This window comes from Rhinopithecus bieti, unplaced genomic scaffold, assembly GCF_001698545.2.
Source record: "Rhinopithecus bieti isolate Rb0 unplaced genomic scaffold, ASM169854v2 scaffold_31527, whole genome shotgun sequence".
Taxonomy (NCBI): Eukaryota; Metazoa; Chordata; class Mammalia; order Primates; family Cercopithecidae; genus Rhinopithecus; species Rhinopithecus bieti.
The window spans coordinates 1685284-1704657 of NW_016813959.1; the positions used below are offsets into that span (position 1 = coordinate 1685284).

Below are 19374 nucleotides of genomic sequence, written 5' to 3' on the forward strand. Positions count from 1 at the left end.
AAAAAAAAAAAAAAGAAAGAAAAAGAAAAGAAAAGAAATAAACCCCAGTTCTTAGAAGTTCAGGATACATAGACTTTTCTGCCTCCCCTTTGGCTACCTTGGGTGTCTGTCTCTCTTTTTCTAGTCTGGGGTGGTGGAATGGAAGTGCCTCCCTTCCTCAAAAAATTTGGTCTATACCAGCAAAACTCCTTCTTTTACCTTTCTGTGAGAACTTCAAAGTTTTCCTAAGGACTTAGGCTTTTGGAAATCAAAATCTGGGAAGTATTACAAGCTCTTTTCCTTTTCTTGCCCTATTTTCTATCTCTCCTGAGCCATGGAGTACAGAGCCAGCTTGAATGGGGGAGAAAGGTGGGAAAAACACAGAGAAGGGAAAAAAATAATTAATTTTCTGAAAATATTCAGCAAAGAACCATGATGCACCCCCAAATGTTTGAACTATTAGAGCAGAGGTACAAATAATTATGGGAGCCTTGAAGCAATAGGGGAGAGAGGAGATGGGTCGTGGAAGAGATGGTGCTAGAGATGAGTTTTGAAGGTTTCTAAACAAAATTTTCATGAAGACATTCGAGCTGAAGGAACCCTCATGAGCAGAGATATTGAGATGGAAAAGCACAGAACACTTGGGAGCAGTTCTTTGTAACCTTCCAACCTTTGTCTCATCACAGCACTCACAATAAATAAGGTAAACAGAGGCAAACTGGCCTTGGGACCCAAGGGCTCCAAAGCTCTGCACACCTGTAACCCACTCCTGGTACACATGATAACAGGATGACGGGGGGCATCGGACCAGAATTGGTCACGTAGTTTGACCAGAAACAGATTCTTCAAGAACTGTTATTTATGGATCATGTCTGGTCATGGAAAGGATCCACAAAATTATCCATCACAATGGGGTAATTGTTCCACAATATCTCACTACTTCCACCACATCAGTAAAGTGCAATGCAGGTACTTGGCTCACCCATTTATTACCTGCTTTTCTTCTCAATACCCAGACGCTCACTCTGAACAATGACCAGGTCTTCCCCATGAACCCTCCCAAATTTGACAAGATCGAGGACATGGCCATGATGACTCACCTGCATGAACCTGCGGTGCTGTACAACCTCAAAGAGCGTTACGCAGCCTGGATGATCTATGTGAGTGTCTGTAAATACCTTTTTATTTCATGTCTCTCTCTGAGTAAAAACAAGATCCAAATGATAAATGTTCTGATTTTTCCAGACCTACTCAGGCCTCTTCTGTGTCACCGTCAACCCCTACAAGTGGCTGCCGGTGTACAACCCCGAGGTGGTGGCTGCCTACAGGGGCAAAAAGCGCCAGGAGGCTCCACCCCACATCTTCTCCATCTCTGACAATGCCTATCAGTTCATGCTGACTGGTGAGTAATTTCTTTGATTCACATTTTTTGAAGCCATCCATAGTTAATGTTTCAAGCCTTTGGGGGGCATTGGTCATCTGAATGGTGCAATAATCAAAGTGATCTTCAGAGAGTCCAATGATTTGGGGATGAAAAGCAAGGGGTACATCTTCCATTGCCAGTCACAGTGCATGACAAGGCCTGTGATTATGGCTGAAGCTACATGCTTATTTGTGAGAAGGTGGAACACAATGAGATGCCCTACCTTCTCCCCAGGGAACTCCCAATCCAGGTGTACTTTGAAGAGAAACTATATTGGCAGCCACTCAGACAAATGGGTAAAGCAGTGTTCCTGCCTTCTTCCCCAAACTCGGTCTCCCCATCAACTCCTTAAATTTCCAGAACGACCTGGGGAGTACAGACATGATAACACTGTCATGCCATGATGCCTAATATCAAGTCTGTCTGTTCAACCTTCACCTGACTTGACTTGGAAGAGATACTAGAAGTAGAAGCAAGGCCGGGCGCAGTGGCTCACGCCTGTAATCCCAGCACTTTGGGAGGCTGAGGCAGGTGGATCACCTGAGGTCAGGAGTTCAGGGCCAGCCTGGCCAACATGATGAAACCCTGTCTCTACTAAAAATATAAAAAATGAGCCAGGCATGGTAGTGGGCACCTGTAATCCCAGCTACTCAGGAGGCTGAGGCAGGAGAATTGCTTGCACCTGGGAAGAGGAGGTTGTGGTGAACTGAGATCTCGCCACTGCACTTCAGCCTGGGCAACAAGAGTGAAACTCCATCTCAAAAAAAAAAAAAAAAAAAAAAGCAGCACACATCTGAGACCTGTAGATGCTTAAAAATCATCTAATGCAATGGTGCCCAAACTTCTGTCATTTCTTTCTTACAATCACATTCCTTGCCATGTCTGCAAACTTAATATTTTTCTTGAAATCAATTAATGTTACATTAATTTAAAAGGGAAGACTAATACCACAATTTCTATTAGTTTGCTACGGCTGCTGTAACAGAGTATCACAGACTGGGGGGCTTACACAATAGAAATGTACTGTCTCACAGTTCTAGATGATAGAAGTCTGAGGTCAAGGTGTCAGCAGGATTGGTTCGTGTGAGGACGTTGAGAGAGAATCTGGCCCATGCCTCTCTCCTAGCTTCTATGATTTGCTAGCAGAAATCTTTGTTGTTTTTGATTTATAGAAACATCACCCTGATCCCTGCCTTAATCTTCATATGACATTCTCCCTGTGTGCTTGTGTGTCTCCACATTTCTTCTGTTTAGAAGGATACCAGTCACATTAGATCAGTGGCTTGCCCTACTCCAGCATGACCTCATCTTGACTAAATACCTTACATTTTATGTCCAAACAAGGTCATATTCTGAGGTACTAGGGGTTAGAAATTCAATACACGAATTTTAGGGGGACACAGTTCAAACCATGCTCTATTGCAAGTGAAAAACCAGTATCACTTTTCACAAGTAGAAGGTAAAGGTAAAAGAAAAATGCAATAAAACCAATCAGCATCTATAAATGCCAATGAAAAGCTGTGACCCCACAAGCTCTGAACCTGACACTTGCTTTCTTTATGGAAAAAGATGATGGGAAAGTGCTAGCAGGGAGTTAAAGATCTACTAACATGAGTAACTTCTACACTGTGGGATTCACCACAGTGAGTAGAGAATCACTTACCTCCCAGGCTGGTCATGTTGCACATTCCACATTTGAGAAATCTGCCTAAATTGTCCCAAAGAAGATTAGACATACCCAAATCACACCACTGGTTAATGGCAGAGATATTAACTAGAGCCCATGTTCTCCAACCTCCCCCAGTGTTACTTCATTTTAATGTTCTGTTTGTTGTTTATTTGTTTTGTTTTGCTTCCCTCTGCATTTCTAGATCGAGACAACCAGTCTATCCTCATCACGTGAGTAACCCCTGTTTGCACCATCATGTCTTGGAAACCAGTGCCCTCCCTGCCACTCTCCTTTATCCCATTTACTTTTAAATTGGCAGCGGAGAATCCGGGGCTGGGAAGACTGTGAACACCAAGCGTGTCATCCAGTATTTTGCAACAATTGCAGTCACTGGGGACAAGAAGAAGGAGACACAGCCAGGCAAAATGCAGGTAAGCAGCCACCTGCATCTGGAGGCTTATTGGAATAAGTGTAATTTAAAGCCTGGATGAGCACCAAGTGTATGCAGGGTATGTGCTCAGCAGAGATGGCAAATAGGAGAAACTCTTTCTTTCCTCTCTGTATCCTCACACAGAACACATCTGACATCAAACGTATGGGGTTTTTCCATGCCAAACAATTCTCCAATTCTCTGCAGACACCAACTGGGTGTCCTACAATTCAATTCAATTCTGATACTACCTAGAGAAAGCATCAAATCTCACAAGTTAAGGGCTCTGTCCTGCAAAACTGCCCCCACTTTAGATACCAGGGACTAGTCCGGGCCTCCTGAACTTCTAACCAAGCAGCTATTAATCAGGGGAATCTCACAACCTCCTTCTCAGGTTTGATAATGACCTAGAATGGTTCACAGAACTCAGAGAAACACTTTGCTTACATTTGCCAGTTTGTTATTAAGGATGTTACAAAGGATGCAGTTGAAAAGCCAAGTGGAAAAGATGTCTAGGGCAAGGTATGGGGGAGGGGCATAGTCTCTGCAGGTGACATCCTCCCAGCACCCCCAGGTGTTCATCAACCTGGAACCTCTCTGAAGCCTTCTGTGTAGGGTTTTTACAGAGGCTCCATTACACGAGCATGATTAATTAAATCACTGGCCATTGACGATTGACTCAACCTCCAGCCCTTTTCTCCTTCCCAGGGGTCAAGGATAGGACAAAAAGTTCCAAACTTCTAATCACATGGTTGGTTCCCTGGCAACCAGCCCCATCCTGAGCTTTCCAGGACCCCGAAGCCACCAATCATCTCATCAGCACACAAAAGACATTTATCACTTCAGGTATTCCAAGGGTTTTAGGAGCTGTGTGCCAGGAAACTAGAAAAAGACCAAAATATACCATTCCTATTATATCACAGTATCACATGGAGCAAAGCAGGAAGTGGTTCCACCAGAATGGACTTGAGTTCTGGCACCAGCTCCATCAGCTACAGCTGAGGGACTTTGACCAACTCCACATCCTCCTCTGGAGAAGGAATGTTTACACCAGTGGTTTTCAAACTGGAGTACACATCGGAATCAACAGGAGGGATTCTTAACAAAGGGCGGCAGAGCCCAGGCCCAGAATTCCTGATTGTGTAGATCTAGGGTGGGACCTCATAGTTTGCATTTTTCTTCCTTTTTATTTTGTAGAGACAGGGTCTCACTCTGTCACCCAAGCTGGAGTACAGTGGCACACCATCATAGCTCACTGTAACCTCAAACTCCTGGGCTCAAGCGATCATCCTGCTTCAGCCTCCTGTGTAGTTAGTACTACAGGAACCACCATGCTTGGCTCATTTTTTAATTTTTTGTAGAGACGGAGTCTTATTATGTTGTCCAGGCTGGTATCAGACCATTGGCCTCAAGTAATCCTCCTGCCTCAGCCTCCAAAGTGCTAATTACAAGCGTGAGCTACCATACCTGGCATTTCTCCCATATTCCCAGGTAGTGTTCATGCTGCTGGTCCAGGGACCACACTTTGAGAACCATTAGGTTTGACAGTATTTTTTAAGTTGCTCCGGGCCCAGAAGGGTGAAGGTGAAAACTCTGCTTTCTAGAGTGGATTTCTGAATAATCATTCTCATATTTTTTGGTACATAAAAAACCTTTTTGAGAACCACTGTTTTTATTGTATTATCTCGTGGATCACTTGCTTTACTCACATTCTATATCTCCTTTTGAACACAAATATCTGTGATACTAGGTGGGTCATATTACATGCAATAACAGAGGTACGTGTTATTAAAATCCATGATTTATAATGAAATGTTATCAGAAAGGCAGTCTGGATGTTCTGATGGAGGGAGTAATATTCCTGCCTAGAACCTGGCATGACCAGAAGTCACTTCGATGCTATGCTAATAAAAGCCTGTCTAGGATGGCACCTTGAAGACGCCTTAGGTCTGGTGGGGGTGGGGGTGAAGATACTGCACTGACCACCAGGTGGAGCTGGTCGACACCTCTCCCTGAACCTACCCAGAGCACCTACCGTTGTATTCACCAAGGAGCTGCTTTAGAAAACCATCCAAAACCCTCTTTTTCCTCTTCTTGTTTATGATTAGGGAACCCTGGAGGATCAGATCATCCAAGCCAACCCGCTGCTGGAGGCCTTTGGAAATGCCAAGACTGTGAGGAATGACAACTCCTCAAGATTTGTAAGACCCAGCCCAATTTTCAAGTATCCTCCCAAAACCATACCCTCTCCCAAAATGCTGAATATGGAAAACTGCCCCATAAACTAGAATATGCGGGGGCCTTTTTCTACCTCCAAGTGATTGAGATCAGGCTACCCACCGGGAATATTTTGATACACTTTGAGGAAGGTGTTGGTTTGGCCCTGGCAGTGGGAGGATTTGCCGTCCTACCCTAACAAGGCAATGTCACCTCACAGCATCCTGAAGTCACTCACATGATTCACATCCGACAATTAGAGATCAACTTTATGCTAAAATGGATCTCTCTGTGGGGAAACATTTTAAAATGTAAACATCCATTAAGCCATATCTATTGACCTAGCCACGGAAACCTTAGTGTGAATGAAGTTAGCAGATTTGACCTCTTCCAACTCAGCAGGGATTGGGAGCACGGAAAACCTAGTGAAGGCAGAAGAGCTCAAAAATTTGAAATAGACTGGACACGGTGACTCACGCTTGTAATCCCAACACTTTGGGAGGCTGAGATGGGTGGATCACTTGAGGCCAGGAGTTCGAGAGCAGTCTGGCCAACATGGCGAAACCCCATCTCTACTAAAAATACAAAAAATTAGCTGGGCAGGTGGTGCCTGCCTGTAATCCCAGCTACTTGGGAGGCTGAGGCAGGAGAATTGCTTGAACCCGGGAGGCGGAGGTTGCAGTGAGCCGAGATTGCAATACTGCACTCCAGCATGGGCAACAGAGGGCAACTCTGTCTAAAAAAAAAAAAAAAAAAAAAAAAAAAGATGGAATAGATTCATACTGAAGACATATTGAAGGATGTGTGCCATCCTTCAACTTTTACTTAGGATTGGCTTAATCAAAAGACATTTACTTCCCATTGGAAATAAACATACATCCAACCCTCTATTTCATTTCACTGGCCAGTGGAGCAAGTACTCAGAGACGAAGCCATCATTTGTGCCTATGGTTGCAAAAGTACATTAAAACTTCACACATCTTAGTAGTTGGATAGTCTCAAACTTGTATTTTGTCACCCCTCAAAGATAAAATGGTTATCGATGAGGAAGTAGATACATTCATCAAGGACCATGGCTCTGAGCCTTGACTTTTGTTTCCTTGGATATGTTCTTTGCACTGCCAGTCTGCATGTGTATCCTCCCCGGTGCCCAAATAAACTCCTCTTCCTTGTGGAAGGTCTGGGCACATGTTACATGGCAGAGGTATGTTACCCATGCCTGGACCAAGTTAGTTATTGCACTGGCCTGATACCAGCTTAACGTGAAAGACGATACCTTCAGGCACTCCCTCTTCTCATTCCCATTTACTGAGTTCATGGGCCTCTACTCTTAGCCCTGACCCAGAAGTCACAATCATTCTAATTATTTTGTCCTCTTTCCACCCTCCAAATATTTGCAGGCTAGGGATGACTTCCATTGTCTTCCATTAAGCAGCTAAAAATACTTAACACCCAGTACTTACAATGCACGCATGCCTTTACTGATCCTTCACTAACTTTTCCTAGGGTTCATTCAGAAAATATTGAGGCATTACTAAGTATCATCCACATTTCAGTTCACCCATTGCTGTAGGGGAACAAGCAAGAAAACATTTTTTGTCCTCAAATTTGCTCGCAGTGTCGCTGAGGACCGATTAAGCAGACAATGTATGAAGCAGGTGCATACACACAAACACGCATATGAAATTTTACCTCCCACTCCCTAGAAAGTGGGCCACCTAGACCCTGAGTTGTTCTTTTGGCAGCCAGAGAGCCAGGCCTGAGCCTGAGCCCAGGCCTGTGAGCTAGATTTTTCTGTAGTCAGCCATACGTGAAACTCAAGCAAGGAATCTCACAAGTATCATCTATTAAAATACAAGCAAAAAAAAAAAAGTCAGACAGAACAATCTGACCAGTTAGAATTCAAAGGCGTTATGAAGAGTTAAGAATCCAGGTATAAGAGAATAGGATAAAAACCAGGCAGGTAGTCAAGAATGGAGTAGTCCCAAGAAGAGAGCTGGAGAAGGAGCCTATGGGCATCTCCTGAGTTGTAGGAACAGGACCAGGTGCTTGGGTAGAGCTACCTGAGTCCTGGCTGACCCAGCTTGGGAGCTCTGGGCACCAGGTGGAGAGGTGCCCATGTTCTGGCATCCCTTCCTCCTGAGCCAAGGAGAGGTCACGGTGGCCAGTATCGATGACAGTGAAGAACTGCTGGCGACAGATGTAAGCATGCCATTTATTTGTTTGTTTGTGGACAGAATTATTGAATTTATGAACTGAGAGACACGTTAGTGAGCTAATGGGAAAACTGAAATCCAGGGATACTAAGTGATTAGACTCAAGATCTCAGAGATCAAGAGCTCAGAGAATCAGCACACACTGGCCCCTCCCTACTCAGCTCCTCCTCACAGCATTCCAAAACGGGAATCCAGAAGGTTCACTGAAGCAGGCCTTCAGTTCTGTTCTCTAGCATTTTTGCATTTATAATTTATCTGTGGCAGCACCTATCCAAGGCCAGCCACAAAAACCATATAAATCAAATAACTGTAACGTTTGTCCACCTGTTATTGGACAGGGGAAGTTCATTCGGATTCATTTTGGAGCCACAGGAAAGCTGGCATCAGCAGACATCGAAACCTGTGAGTCCAGACACTATAAAACTGTTGGTGTTTTGGCCACAAAAGCACCACTTGGGAATCTGAAATCACGTTATTTTTGTTACCTTAGATCTGTTAGAAAAATCCAGAGTGACATTTCAATTATCCAGTGAGAGAAGCTATCATATTTTCTACCAAATTATGTCAAACAAGAAGCCAGAACTAATTGGTAAGCTCTTGGAATACCTTTCTTATCTTCCAAATCAGTGACATTGGGGGGAAAAAAAACCCAGAGTAAGTTATGCATAAGCCATTAAAGGGATCTCTGTGTTTCACAGACTTGCTTCTGATCTCCACCAACCCCTTCGACTTCCCCTTCGTGAGCCAAGGAGAGGTCACAGTGGCCAGTATCGATGACAGTGAAGAACTGCTGGCGACAGATGTAAGCATGCCATTTATTTGTCTGTTTATGCACAGAATTATTGAGTTTATGAACTGAGAGACACGTTAGTGAGCTAATGGGAAAGCTGAAATCCAGGGATACTAGGTGATTAGACTCAAGATCTCAGAGATCAAGAGCTCAGAGAATTAGCACAGATTGGCCTCTCCCTACTCAGCTCCACCTCACAGCATTCCAAAATGGGAATCCAGAAGGTTCACCGAAGCAGGCCTTCAGTTCTGTTCTCTAGCATTTTAACTAGAATGCATTTTTGCATTTATAAGATCTTTAACATAACATTTGTTGAAAGTTTTCATGTTGCAAAACCATCTATATGGTTCTTCAAGAAAATTTAGAAAATACAAAAAAGTATAAAGCAGAAAACCAACCCCACTCTGTAACAGGCTCTCCATTTTCCTTTCTGCCTTTCACTTTAGGCTCACCTTAGACACCCAGCTCCTCAATACACCTGTCTGGCCTGTGGTGTTTATTTGGGGGAAGTACCTGCAGGATTAATAATCATAATCACAGTAATAACTAAATATATTGAGCGCTTACATGTGCCAGACACTGAGCTAAGTGGCTTTACCTGTATTATCTCATTATAGTCTCAAAAGCAACTCTGGCATAGGTGTCATTATCGTCTCCATTTCATAAATGTGGAAGCTGACTCTTAAAATATATATAATTTTCTGGAAGACGCAGTTCATCAATGACAGTCTTTTCCTTCCTTCCTACCTTCCTTCCTTCCTTTCTCTCTCTCTCTCTCTCTCCTTCCTTTCTCCCTTCCTTCCTTCCTTTCTCCCTTCTTTCCTTCCTTCCTTCCTTCCTTCCTTCCCTCCCTCCCTCCCTCCCTCCCTCCTTCCTTCCTTCCTTCCTTCCTTCCTTCTTTCCTTCTTACTTCTCTTCTTTCTTTTTTCAGACAGAGTCTCACTATGTTGCCCAGGCTGGAGTGCCATGGCGTGATCTCAGCTCACTGCAACCTCCACCTCCTGGGCTCAAGCGATTCTCTTGCCTCAGCCTCCCAAGTAGCTGGAACTACAGGCATGCAACACCATGCCTGGCTAATTTGTGTGTGTGTGTATTTTTAGTAGAATTGGGGTTTTACCATGTTGGCCAGGCTGGTCTCAAACTCCTGACCTCTGGTGATCCACCCAGCTCGGCCTCCCAAAGTGCTGGGCTTACAAGCATGAGCCACTGCACCAGGTCCAATGACAAAGTATTTAAACACAGGTCTGCCTAACTACAGAACTTACATTTTTAATTAAAGTATACTATCTGTGAGCAATTCATCTCCACCCTTGTTGGCTCCACCCATATAACAGCTGCAAGAGTTTGTGAAAAGGGGTCTTGCCCATCATCCTAGAGACACTGCCCCATGACCAGCTTCTTAGCCTTCATTTGGTGACATTTCCAGCTGATACTAATTGTTTTAAGACAAATAGAAAAACTTTCATGATAAAATAAACTTGTTATCTTAGGTCTAATAGTATTAAAAGAAAAATTTTAGACAAATTAAATTCAGCAGAGTTTATTTGAGCAAAGAACGATTCATGAGTTGGACCGCACTCAGCACCAGGAGAGGCTCAGAGAGCTCCACCCAGCAACATGGCAGGCAGTATTTATAGACAGAAAAAAGGAAGTGACATACAGAAACAGCTTGATTGGTTGCAGGCCAGCCTTTGCCTTATCTGGAGGTGGTGTGAAGAAGCATTTGTGTTATATGGACAATATCTCATCAGTTTGGCAGCCTGTGATTGGCTGAAGCTCAGCTGCTGTGATTGGCTGAGACTCAGCTATTTGTCACAAGCATATACTCTTAGGTTGCAGTTTGTTTACGTACTGATTTAGGTTATAGTTTGCTATGTATGGAGGCAGTTTTAGACCACATTTAATTGAATTTAAGTTGTTATATATTTTTAATGAGGTTTCCTCAGTCTTCACTAACTTGTAAGCACAGAAAGGGCCAGGCTAATGACTGCAAGGCCCCCATTCCCTGAGAAAGGCCCACCTAAAAAATTCTAAAAGTCACCATGCCTAAGTCATGTCCTCACCTAGATGCCTGCTGCCAGATGCGGCTGTTGCTCCTTCCTCTCACGGAGCTTTCTTTGCTTTCTTTTCTTTTTTTTTTTTGAGATGGAGTCTCGCTCTGTCCCCAGGATGGAGTGCAGTGGCGCGATCTTGGCTCACTGCAACTTCTGCCTCCCAGGTTCAAGCAATTCTCTGCCTCAGCCTCCCAAGTAGCTGGGATTACAGGCTTTTGCCACCACCCTCGGCTAATTTTTGTATTTTTAGTAGAGACGGGGTTTCACCATGTTGACCAGGCTGATCTTGAACTCCTGACCTTGTGATCCACGCACCTCAGCCTCCCAAAGTGCTGGGATTACAGATGTGAGCTACTGCGCCTGGCCTCACAGAGCTTTTCTAGACTGCCTGGTATAGTCTCCCTTTTTATGAACTCAAAGTCAACTGATTGGTAACCTCATAATGGGAGTGACATCTCATCATATACCCAGGTTCCACCTTTGGAGATGACATTCTCCAAAAGGGTCCCCAGGCAGTAACGCTTTCACCCGCTCCTTTCAGTGTTTTTGAAAGAGTTCTTTCTCTTTTAACCTACAATGACCCCTCTCTAGGACAGAGATATGCATCCCTGAAATGGGATATGGATTCAAGGGATGACCATCATGGCCTCGGAATCTCTCCTCCCCATATATCCCAGCTCTTGGCATAGGCTCATTCTCCACTAAAAGGGGGTGCCACTCCAAGAATGCCTGACTCTCCAATATCATCCTGCTGGTGATGGCCTACTGGGTCTATCCTACCCACTCACCAAACATGTCCAGACATGTTTTAGTCCTACCAGCAGATACTCTACAGGCTCAGCCTGCAAACTCTACTGCATAATCAGTACGTGAACCCCAGAGAAGGATTTCTTTTAGTTGAAACCTTTGTGGTGGAAGAGAGGCAACGTAGTTATAAAACCAAACCAGCAATGACCATAGGTTTTGAAGGGATCGAGACCTAACTCCAGTCCCAGTCTTATCACACCCTCCCTGTATGACTTTTGACAGGCTGCTTACCAACTAGACCCTCAATTCTTCATCCAGAAATTTGGAAAAACCTGCACAGCTAAAGGGGCTTCATGGGGATTTAATAAGATAACATACAGATGATGCCTACCCAATGTCTAGCACATAGAAAGAGCTCTGCAAAAGCTTGCCCCTTTCTCATTTGGGAAATGATGATATCATCTTTGACGATCTTCCCTTCCAGATCTAATATTCTATAATGCATGTTGATTGTCTTGAGTCCGAACAATGCTGGAATTTCTGGATTACAATGCCAAACTCTTAATCTGTTAAACATTATTTCCCAGTCATTCTCCATGACTTCCCAGTTCTCAGTATCATACAGTGGTTCCCAGTAGCCTCATCCAGAAAATTGCCCCCCAAATCTATGTACAGTGCGAAAAGATCATAATCAGTTCTTTTTTTTTTTTTTTTTTTTTTGAGATGGGGTCTCACTCTGTCTCCCAGGCTGGAGTGCAATGGTGCAATCTTGGCTCACTCCAACCTCTGCCTCTTGGGTTCAAGGGATTCTCCTGCCTCAGCCTCCTGAGTAGCTGGGACTACAGGCACCAGCCACCATGCCCAGCTAGTTTTAGTAAAGATGGGGTTGCACCATGTTGGCCAGGATGGTCTCGATCTCCTGACCTCGTGATCTGCCTGCCTCGGCCTCCCGAAGTGCTGGAATTACAGGCGTGAGCCATTGTACCCGGCCTCACGTAATCAGTTCTTACTTGATGAAAGGAAACAGACAATTCACACCTTTTTCCCATAGTCTCCATCCACCCACACAAACATGTGAAACAAATGGTTTCTAATTTACCACACCCCACCTGTCATCCACTTATTTGGGCAAATGCTGTCTCACATGCTATACAAAAAAGAGGTAAGATCTTTGCCAAGAAAAGGCTGCATATGGATCCCTGAGTCCTACTATGACAGTTGTCCTTTTTTTCTTTCCAGAATGCCATTGACATCCTGGGCTTCAGCTCAGAGGAGAAAGTTGGGATCTACAAACTGACGGGAGCCGTGATGCATTATGGGAACATGAAGTTCAAGCAGAAGCAGCGTGAGGAGCAGGCGGAGCCGGACGGCACTGAAGGTAACCGCATACGGGGAAAGGGATGCGATCGGGTCCCGCTGTGTTCCCGCTGTGTTCGTGTGTGGGCGAGGCCACGTGAGATAAACTGCATTCATTTCAAGAGCTGTTCTTCCAAAACTGCATAAATTAAATCTAGGTTTCCCGAAGCTCACTGTAGCACGCACTAGGAGTCTGCTCACTCAGTCAAGGACTCTTAGAGTGGTGAATCCTTGAAAACCAAGGATTTTTTTTTTTTTTTTTCTTTTTTTTGAGGCGAGTCTCGAACTCTGTCACCCAGGCTGGAGAGCAGGTGGGCGATCTCGCTCACTGCCCAAGCTCCACCTCCCAGGTTCCACGCCCATTCTCCTGCCTCTCCTCCCAAGTAGCTGGGACTACAGCTCCCACCACCATGCCCGCTATTTTTTTTTTTTTTTTTTTTTTTTTTTTGTATTTTTTAGTAGAGACAGGTTTCCACCGTGTTAAGGTCAGGATGGTCTCGATCTCTGACCTCGTGCTCCGCCTGCCTCGGCCTCCCAAAGTGCTGGGATTACAGGCGTGATGTGGTTGTTTTTTTTAAGGTGGACTCTCATGAGACAATATTGTTAGGTGAACTTCTCTTTCTCTCCACCAGAATGCAGTCCTCATCACTCAGGCCTAAAATGATATGGTAAAGTGGAAGCCAAGTTTTCTTCCTCCCATCACCTGCACCCCAGCATCTGTTGAAATTGGCCCTGAACCAAGAATGGTGAACAGATCTTCCTCCCCATAACTCTCACCTGGCTGATCCTACCGCCACCCTCTGCCTCATCCCTAAGAGGCCTGGAACTAGAGCAGAGGGCAGCAGGAAGGGCTGAGCAGTGACTGACTCCCCCCCATACATCCTGCTCATTAGACTTCTTAGCACTCATGATGCATCTTACAAGTTCCTTGAATTAAAGCCTGGCAACATGGATGGTTCCTGATAATTCTGCCTTTTGATCACAGCCCCACGGTGTGTGAAGCAGTACGCTTTAAACTCTCAAGTAATAAAAAGGAAGTGAAGCCATAAATTAAAGGGCGGAAAAATCTACATAACCTTATCAGTGTCCCATAAAGGCTCAGCAGCCTCCTATCCTAGGCCTGCCTGGGATGATTCTCCCTTTATATTAACTCAAAGTCACCTGATTGGTCACCTCATCATGGGAGTTGTACAGGTTCCACTGCACTCAAGTAAAGGAGATTATACAAGGCATGTACACCAGGGGACACACCTTGGGTGCCATCTTAGAATCCTGCCCATCACAGTGGAGGGGGCTCCAAGTCTTCACACAGGAAACACTTCTGACTGGGGCAATCAGGGAAGGCTTCCTGATAGAAGGGGCACTGACTTGGACTTTGAGGGATGAGTAGGATTCTGAAAAATTGGGGGAGTGATCAGTTCAAGCAGAAGAAATGTCATGAGCAGGCCGGGCACAGCAGCTCATGCCTGTAATCCCAGCACTTTGGGAGGCCAAGGTGGGTGGATCATCTGAGGTCAGAGGTTGAGACCATCCTGGCTAACACAGGAAACCCCCTCTCTACTAAAATACAAAACATTAGCCAGGCGTGATGGCGTGCACCTGTAATCCCATCTACTTGGGAAACCGAGGCAGGAGAATGGCATGAACCCAGGAGGCAGAACTTGCAGTGAGCTGAGATCGCACCATTGCACTCCATCCTGGGCAACATTGTGAAACTCCAAAAAAAAAAAAAAAAAGTAGTAGTCCCTGGGGAGCAGCATTTCTCTGCCTTTTTGATGAGCTCAATACAGGCCACCAGGTCGTTCTCAAAGTCAATGAACATCTGCTGAAATATATGCAGACATGTAACCCATGATCTGTAGGAAACAGCCAAAAGTCAACTGCTTTTGACCATCTCCAAACATCTGAAGGCAGGGTCAGGTTTTGTACTTCTCTTTCAACTATGAGCGTGGTACTTTGCTTAAATTAGGAAGGTGCCTCATGTATATTGTCAACTGTCCAAGTGGTGGCTCCTTTACTCATATAACATTTTAATGTATTGTCAGACTCCAACATAACTATGTAATTAATTTTTATTTTTTTGAGTCGGAGTCTTGCTCTTGTCACCCAGGCTGGAGTGCAATGGCATGATCTCGGCTCACTGCAACCTCTACCTCCCGGGTTCAAGCGATTCTTCTTCCTCAGCCTCCTGAGCAGCTGGGATTACAGGCACTCACCACCATGCCAGGCTAATTTTTGTATTTTTAGTAGAGACAGGGCCATGTTGGCCAGGCTGGTCTTGAACTCCTGACCTCAGGTGATCCACCCACCTCAGCCTCCCAAAGTGCTGGGATTATAGGCATGAGCCACTGTGTCTGGCCTGTAATTAACATGTTTTAGGAAATCAAAATAACAGTAGGTCAGGATTGGCCAAGAAGCTTCTTATTGTTAAAAGTTGCATCTAGGGCCAGGCGCGGTGGCTCAAGCCTGTAATCCCAGCACTTTGGGAGGCAGAGATGGGCAGATCACGAGGTCAGGAGATCGAGACCATCCTGGCTAAGACAGTGAAACCCTGTCTCTACTAAAAAAATACAAAAAACTAGCCAGGCGAGGTGGCGGGCGCCTGCAGTGCTACTCGGGAGGCTGAAGCAGGAGAATGGCATAAACCCGGGAGGCGGAGCTTGCAGTGAGCTGAGATCCGGCCACTGCACTCCAGTCTGGACGACAGAGCGAGACTCCGTCTCAAAAAAAAAAAAAAAAAGTTGCATCTAGGAGGCAAATTGGAAGTTCTTGAGAACCATGGGGCCCTGGACTATGGGACTGAAGTTTCAGTGGACAAGTCCAGACCTGGTACAGATACGACAACATGAAAACATCTAAGAGAATTACAGAAACACTTCTGGGAGAAGCCAGGGGCTGACTGGACACTAGCAGCTACTGTTTTTGCATGATGCCATTTTTTTCTCTTCCTTCAGTGGCTGACAAAGCCGGATACCTGATGGGACTGAATTCTGCAGAAATGCTTAAGGGCCTGTGCTGTCCGAGGGTGAAGGTTGGGAATGAATATGTCACTAAAGGGCAAAATGTCCAGCAGGTAATGGAGATGCTCTGATCCAGTTGATTGAGATCTTTTGTTATTTGAGCCATTATTTTACAGTTCTTTCAGTTGCAGGTATCAGAAATGCACATGAAACCAGCTTTCACATTAAGAGAAAAATCATTTTTAGGCTTCAGAGGCAACTGAAGGAATGCAAATCATTGAGTGCCCATTGGACGTCATGAGGACCTGGAATTAGAAAGTGAAGAGCCCACTGGAGCCAGGCAGCCTCCCTCCAGCTCCTCTGGGGTTCATGGGCTGTTGACTCTCTCCTCTGTTGTGTCCTTGCTAAGCAGATAAGTTTCCTGGACCTCTCTTGCCTGTGGCCACCCCATAGCTCCCAAGTTTATATCTCTGTGTTTCCAGCCTCACCCTGAGACTGAAACCAGTGTCTTTTGATCCCAATTCCAAATTCTTAGGAGAGATACTCAATTAATCCAACCTGGATCAAGTGTTCACCTCGGGTCTAATTAAGTGTGGCCAGGGGCTGGAGTCATGTGCTATCACCATGTTGCTGGAAAAATATCTTTGTAAATATGATCGTTCTCAAAGAAAGGGGAACAGCGTGGGCTGGGCAAACACCTCACAAAATATTTAATATTATGTTGAATGATCTGAAATTGCCAATATTCAACTGCTTTTGATTTTCTTTTTTTTTTTTTTTTTTTTTTTTTTTTTTTTTGAGACAGAGTCTCGCTATGTTGCAGGCTGGAGTGCAGTGGCGCAATCTTGGCTCACTGCAACCTCCGCCTCCCAAGTTCACGTGATTCTCCTGCCTCAGCCTCCTGAATAGCTGGAACTACAGACACATGCCACCACACCTGGCTAATTTTTGTATTTTTAGTAAAGACAGGATTTCACTATGTTGGCCAGGATGGTCTCGATCTCCTGACCTCGTGATCTGCCCACCTCGGCCTCCCAGAGTGCTGGGATTACAGGTGTGAGCCACCATGTTCAGCCAACAGCTTTTGATTTTCAAGTCAATTTCATATGTTTCAACTTAATGCAGCCATAGAAACACTAACTCAAGGGTTGAGTGGGTGATCCATTTTCAAGGTGACCAACTCGGTGGGTGCTCTGGCCAAAGCCGTCTACGAGAAGATGTTCCTGTGGATGGTCACCCGCATCAACCAGCAGCTGGACACCAAGCAGCCCAGGCAGTACTTCATCGGGGTCTTGGACATTGCTGGCTTTGAGATCTTTGATGTGAGCTGTGGCCTTCTACTTTCTTGTCTGCTTTGCTGCATCTCCAATGTATTTTCCAAGGTCACTCAAATTCTTTGATATTTGAATCACCCAGTTCAACAGCCTGGAGCAGCTGTGCATCAACTTCACCAACGAGAAACTGCAACAGTTTTTCAACCACCACATGTTCGTGCTGGAGCAGGAGGAGTACAAGAAGGAAGGTATCGAGTGGGAGTTCATTGACTTCGGGATGGACCTGGCTGCCTGCATCGAGCTCATCGAGAAGGTAGAGAGATACTGCTTCCCAGGACAGCTCCTCCTTGGTGGGGACCCTCCCCTTCTTGCTCTGATTCTTTTCTGCTCACAGATTGGTGCCCCCAGCCCCCAGGCTGCAAGCCTTCAGAGAGATAACTGAATGTCTTTGTGCAAAGAGAATGAATGTCCTAAATCTGTTCTGACACTTAAAAAGGCTTATGGGTCATTAAAATCCAAGGGCTCAGTTATCTGCAAGAATGTGATAGAACCCCAGTAAGGACTGTGGCATTTCTTACCTATTTGACTTACCCAAAGACCCAAGCAGGCAGAACCGTGGAGCAGTGTGGCTCTTGGAGGGATGTAACTATGAAAACAGGAGTGGACATTAACTTTTTTTTTTTTTTTTTTTTGAGATGGAGTCTTGCTCTGTCACCCTGGCTGGAGTGCAGTGGTACGGTCTTGGCTCACTGCAACTTCTGCCTCCCAGGTTTAAGCAATCCTCCTGCCTCAGCCTCCTGAATAGCTGGGACTACAGGTGCCTGCCACCACACCTGGATAATTTGTGTGTGTGTGTGTATTTTTAGTAGAGACGGGGTTTCACCGTGTTGGCCAGGCTGGTCTCAAACTCCTGATCTTGTGACCTGCCCGTCTCAGCCTCCCAAAGTACTGGGATTACAGACGTGAGCCACCATGCTGGGCCGACATTAACTTTTTAAAAAGGAATTCTCATAACATTTGAGCACTGCTCATGTTGGAATGAGTATATCTTCCTAAGATGGCTACTAAGAAATTGAGACATTATTGTTCAAAAATATTACTCACATTACTTTATGGCTATATATGAAACTTTACTTTTTTTGTAAACCTATTGAAAAAAGTGTGCTACATTTATACACACATAATTTCATCCTATATTCTTTTGTTCAGCAGCTATTAATTAAGCACATACTTCATGCCTAGCACTTTCTGGTCATCCCCCAAATAGACCAAGAGACTTGCTCCCCCAGAGCGTACATGCCAGCGTTCCTAGTACCGGAGCGAAAGCACCAAAGAAGTTCTTTTGGCTTCTCCAGACCATGGAGCGTGGGTATGCACTAGTATATGTGGAGGTGTAGACTCTGTTATCCTCTTTCCAGCCTATGGGCATCTTCTCCATCCTGGAAGAGGAGTGCATGTTCCCCAAGGCAACAGACACCTCCTTCAAGAACAAGCTGTATGACCAGCATCTTGGAAAGTCCAACAACTTCCAGAAGCCCAAGCCTGCCAAAGGCAAGCCTGAGGCTCACTTCTCGCTGGTGCACTACGCCGGCACCGTGGACTACAACATTGCCGGCTGGCTCGACAAGAACAAGGACCCCCTGAACGAGACTGTGGTGGGGCTGTACCAGAAGTCTGCAATGAAGCTTCTCTCCTTCCTTTTTTCCAACTATGCTGGTGCAGACACAGGTAAAATTCTATCATTTCTTTCCCTCTGTGGGACGTTCTATGTAATTACTTCTAACCCAGAGCTGCTCGTGAAGAAGCAGTAATCAGACCTGAGCTTCAGCTGAGTATGATGTTTCTGTCTTTCAGCTCCATTTTTCTTCCTCCTGCTCTTATTCTTCCTCTTCTGTCAGAGATAGAGCTGTATGGAGGTAAACAGGACTTCTCAGTGGCCAAGATAGTCAACATCACATTGTTTAATAGTTTTCTATTGAGGTATAATTCACATATAATAAAATTCCCCCTTAAAACCATGTAGTGGTTTTGGCCGGGCCCGGTGGCTCATGCCAGTAATCCCAGCTCTTTGGGAGGCCAAGGCGGGGGCCGATCACTTGAGGTCAGGAGTTTGAGACCAGCCTGGCCAACAAGGTGAAACTGCAACCTCCGCCTCCCGGGTTCTAGAGATTCTCCTGCCTCAGCCTCCCAAGTAGCTGGGACTACAGGCATGCACCACCACACCTGGCTAATTTTTTTGTATTTTAGTAGAGACAGGCT

General features: G+C 45.2%; 1 protein-coding gene across 1 annotated transcript in view; it reads left to right on the forward strand.

The window, feature by feature from the left end:
* The window catches only part of MYH13 (myosin heavy chain 13), a 67845-nt gene that overhangs the window by 1602 nt on the left and 46869 nt on the right, over nucleotides 1-19374 (forward strand). Inside the window, exons 2-14 of the mRNA XM_017849252.1 lie at nucleotides 996-1139; nucleotides 1225-1381; nucleotides 3274-3301; nucleotides 3391-3502; nucleotides 5610-5702; nucleotides 8273-8336; nucleotides 8425-8523; nucleotides 8633-8736; nucleotides 12765-12903; nucleotides 15836-15954; nucleotides 17014-17163; nucleotides 17258-17428; nucleotides 18534-18843. Coding sequence (XP_017704741.1) covers nucleotides 996-1139; nucleotides 1225-1381; nucleotides 3274-3301; nucleotides 3391-3502; nucleotides 5610-5702; nucleotides 8273-8336; nucleotides 8425-8523; nucleotides 8633-8736; nucleotides 12765-12903; nucleotides 15836-15954; nucleotides 17014-17163; nucleotides 17258-17428; nucleotides 18534-18843 — 1690 coding nt within the window. The remainder of the gene's footprint in view (nucleotides 1-995; nucleotides 1140-1224; nucleotides 1382-3273; nucleotides 3302-3390; nucleotides 3503-5609; nucleotides 5703-8272; nucleotides 8337-8424; nucleotides 8524-8632; nucleotides 8737-12764; nucleotides 12904-15835; nucleotides 15955-17013; nucleotides 17164-17257; nucleotides 17429-18533; nucleotides 18844-19374) is intronic.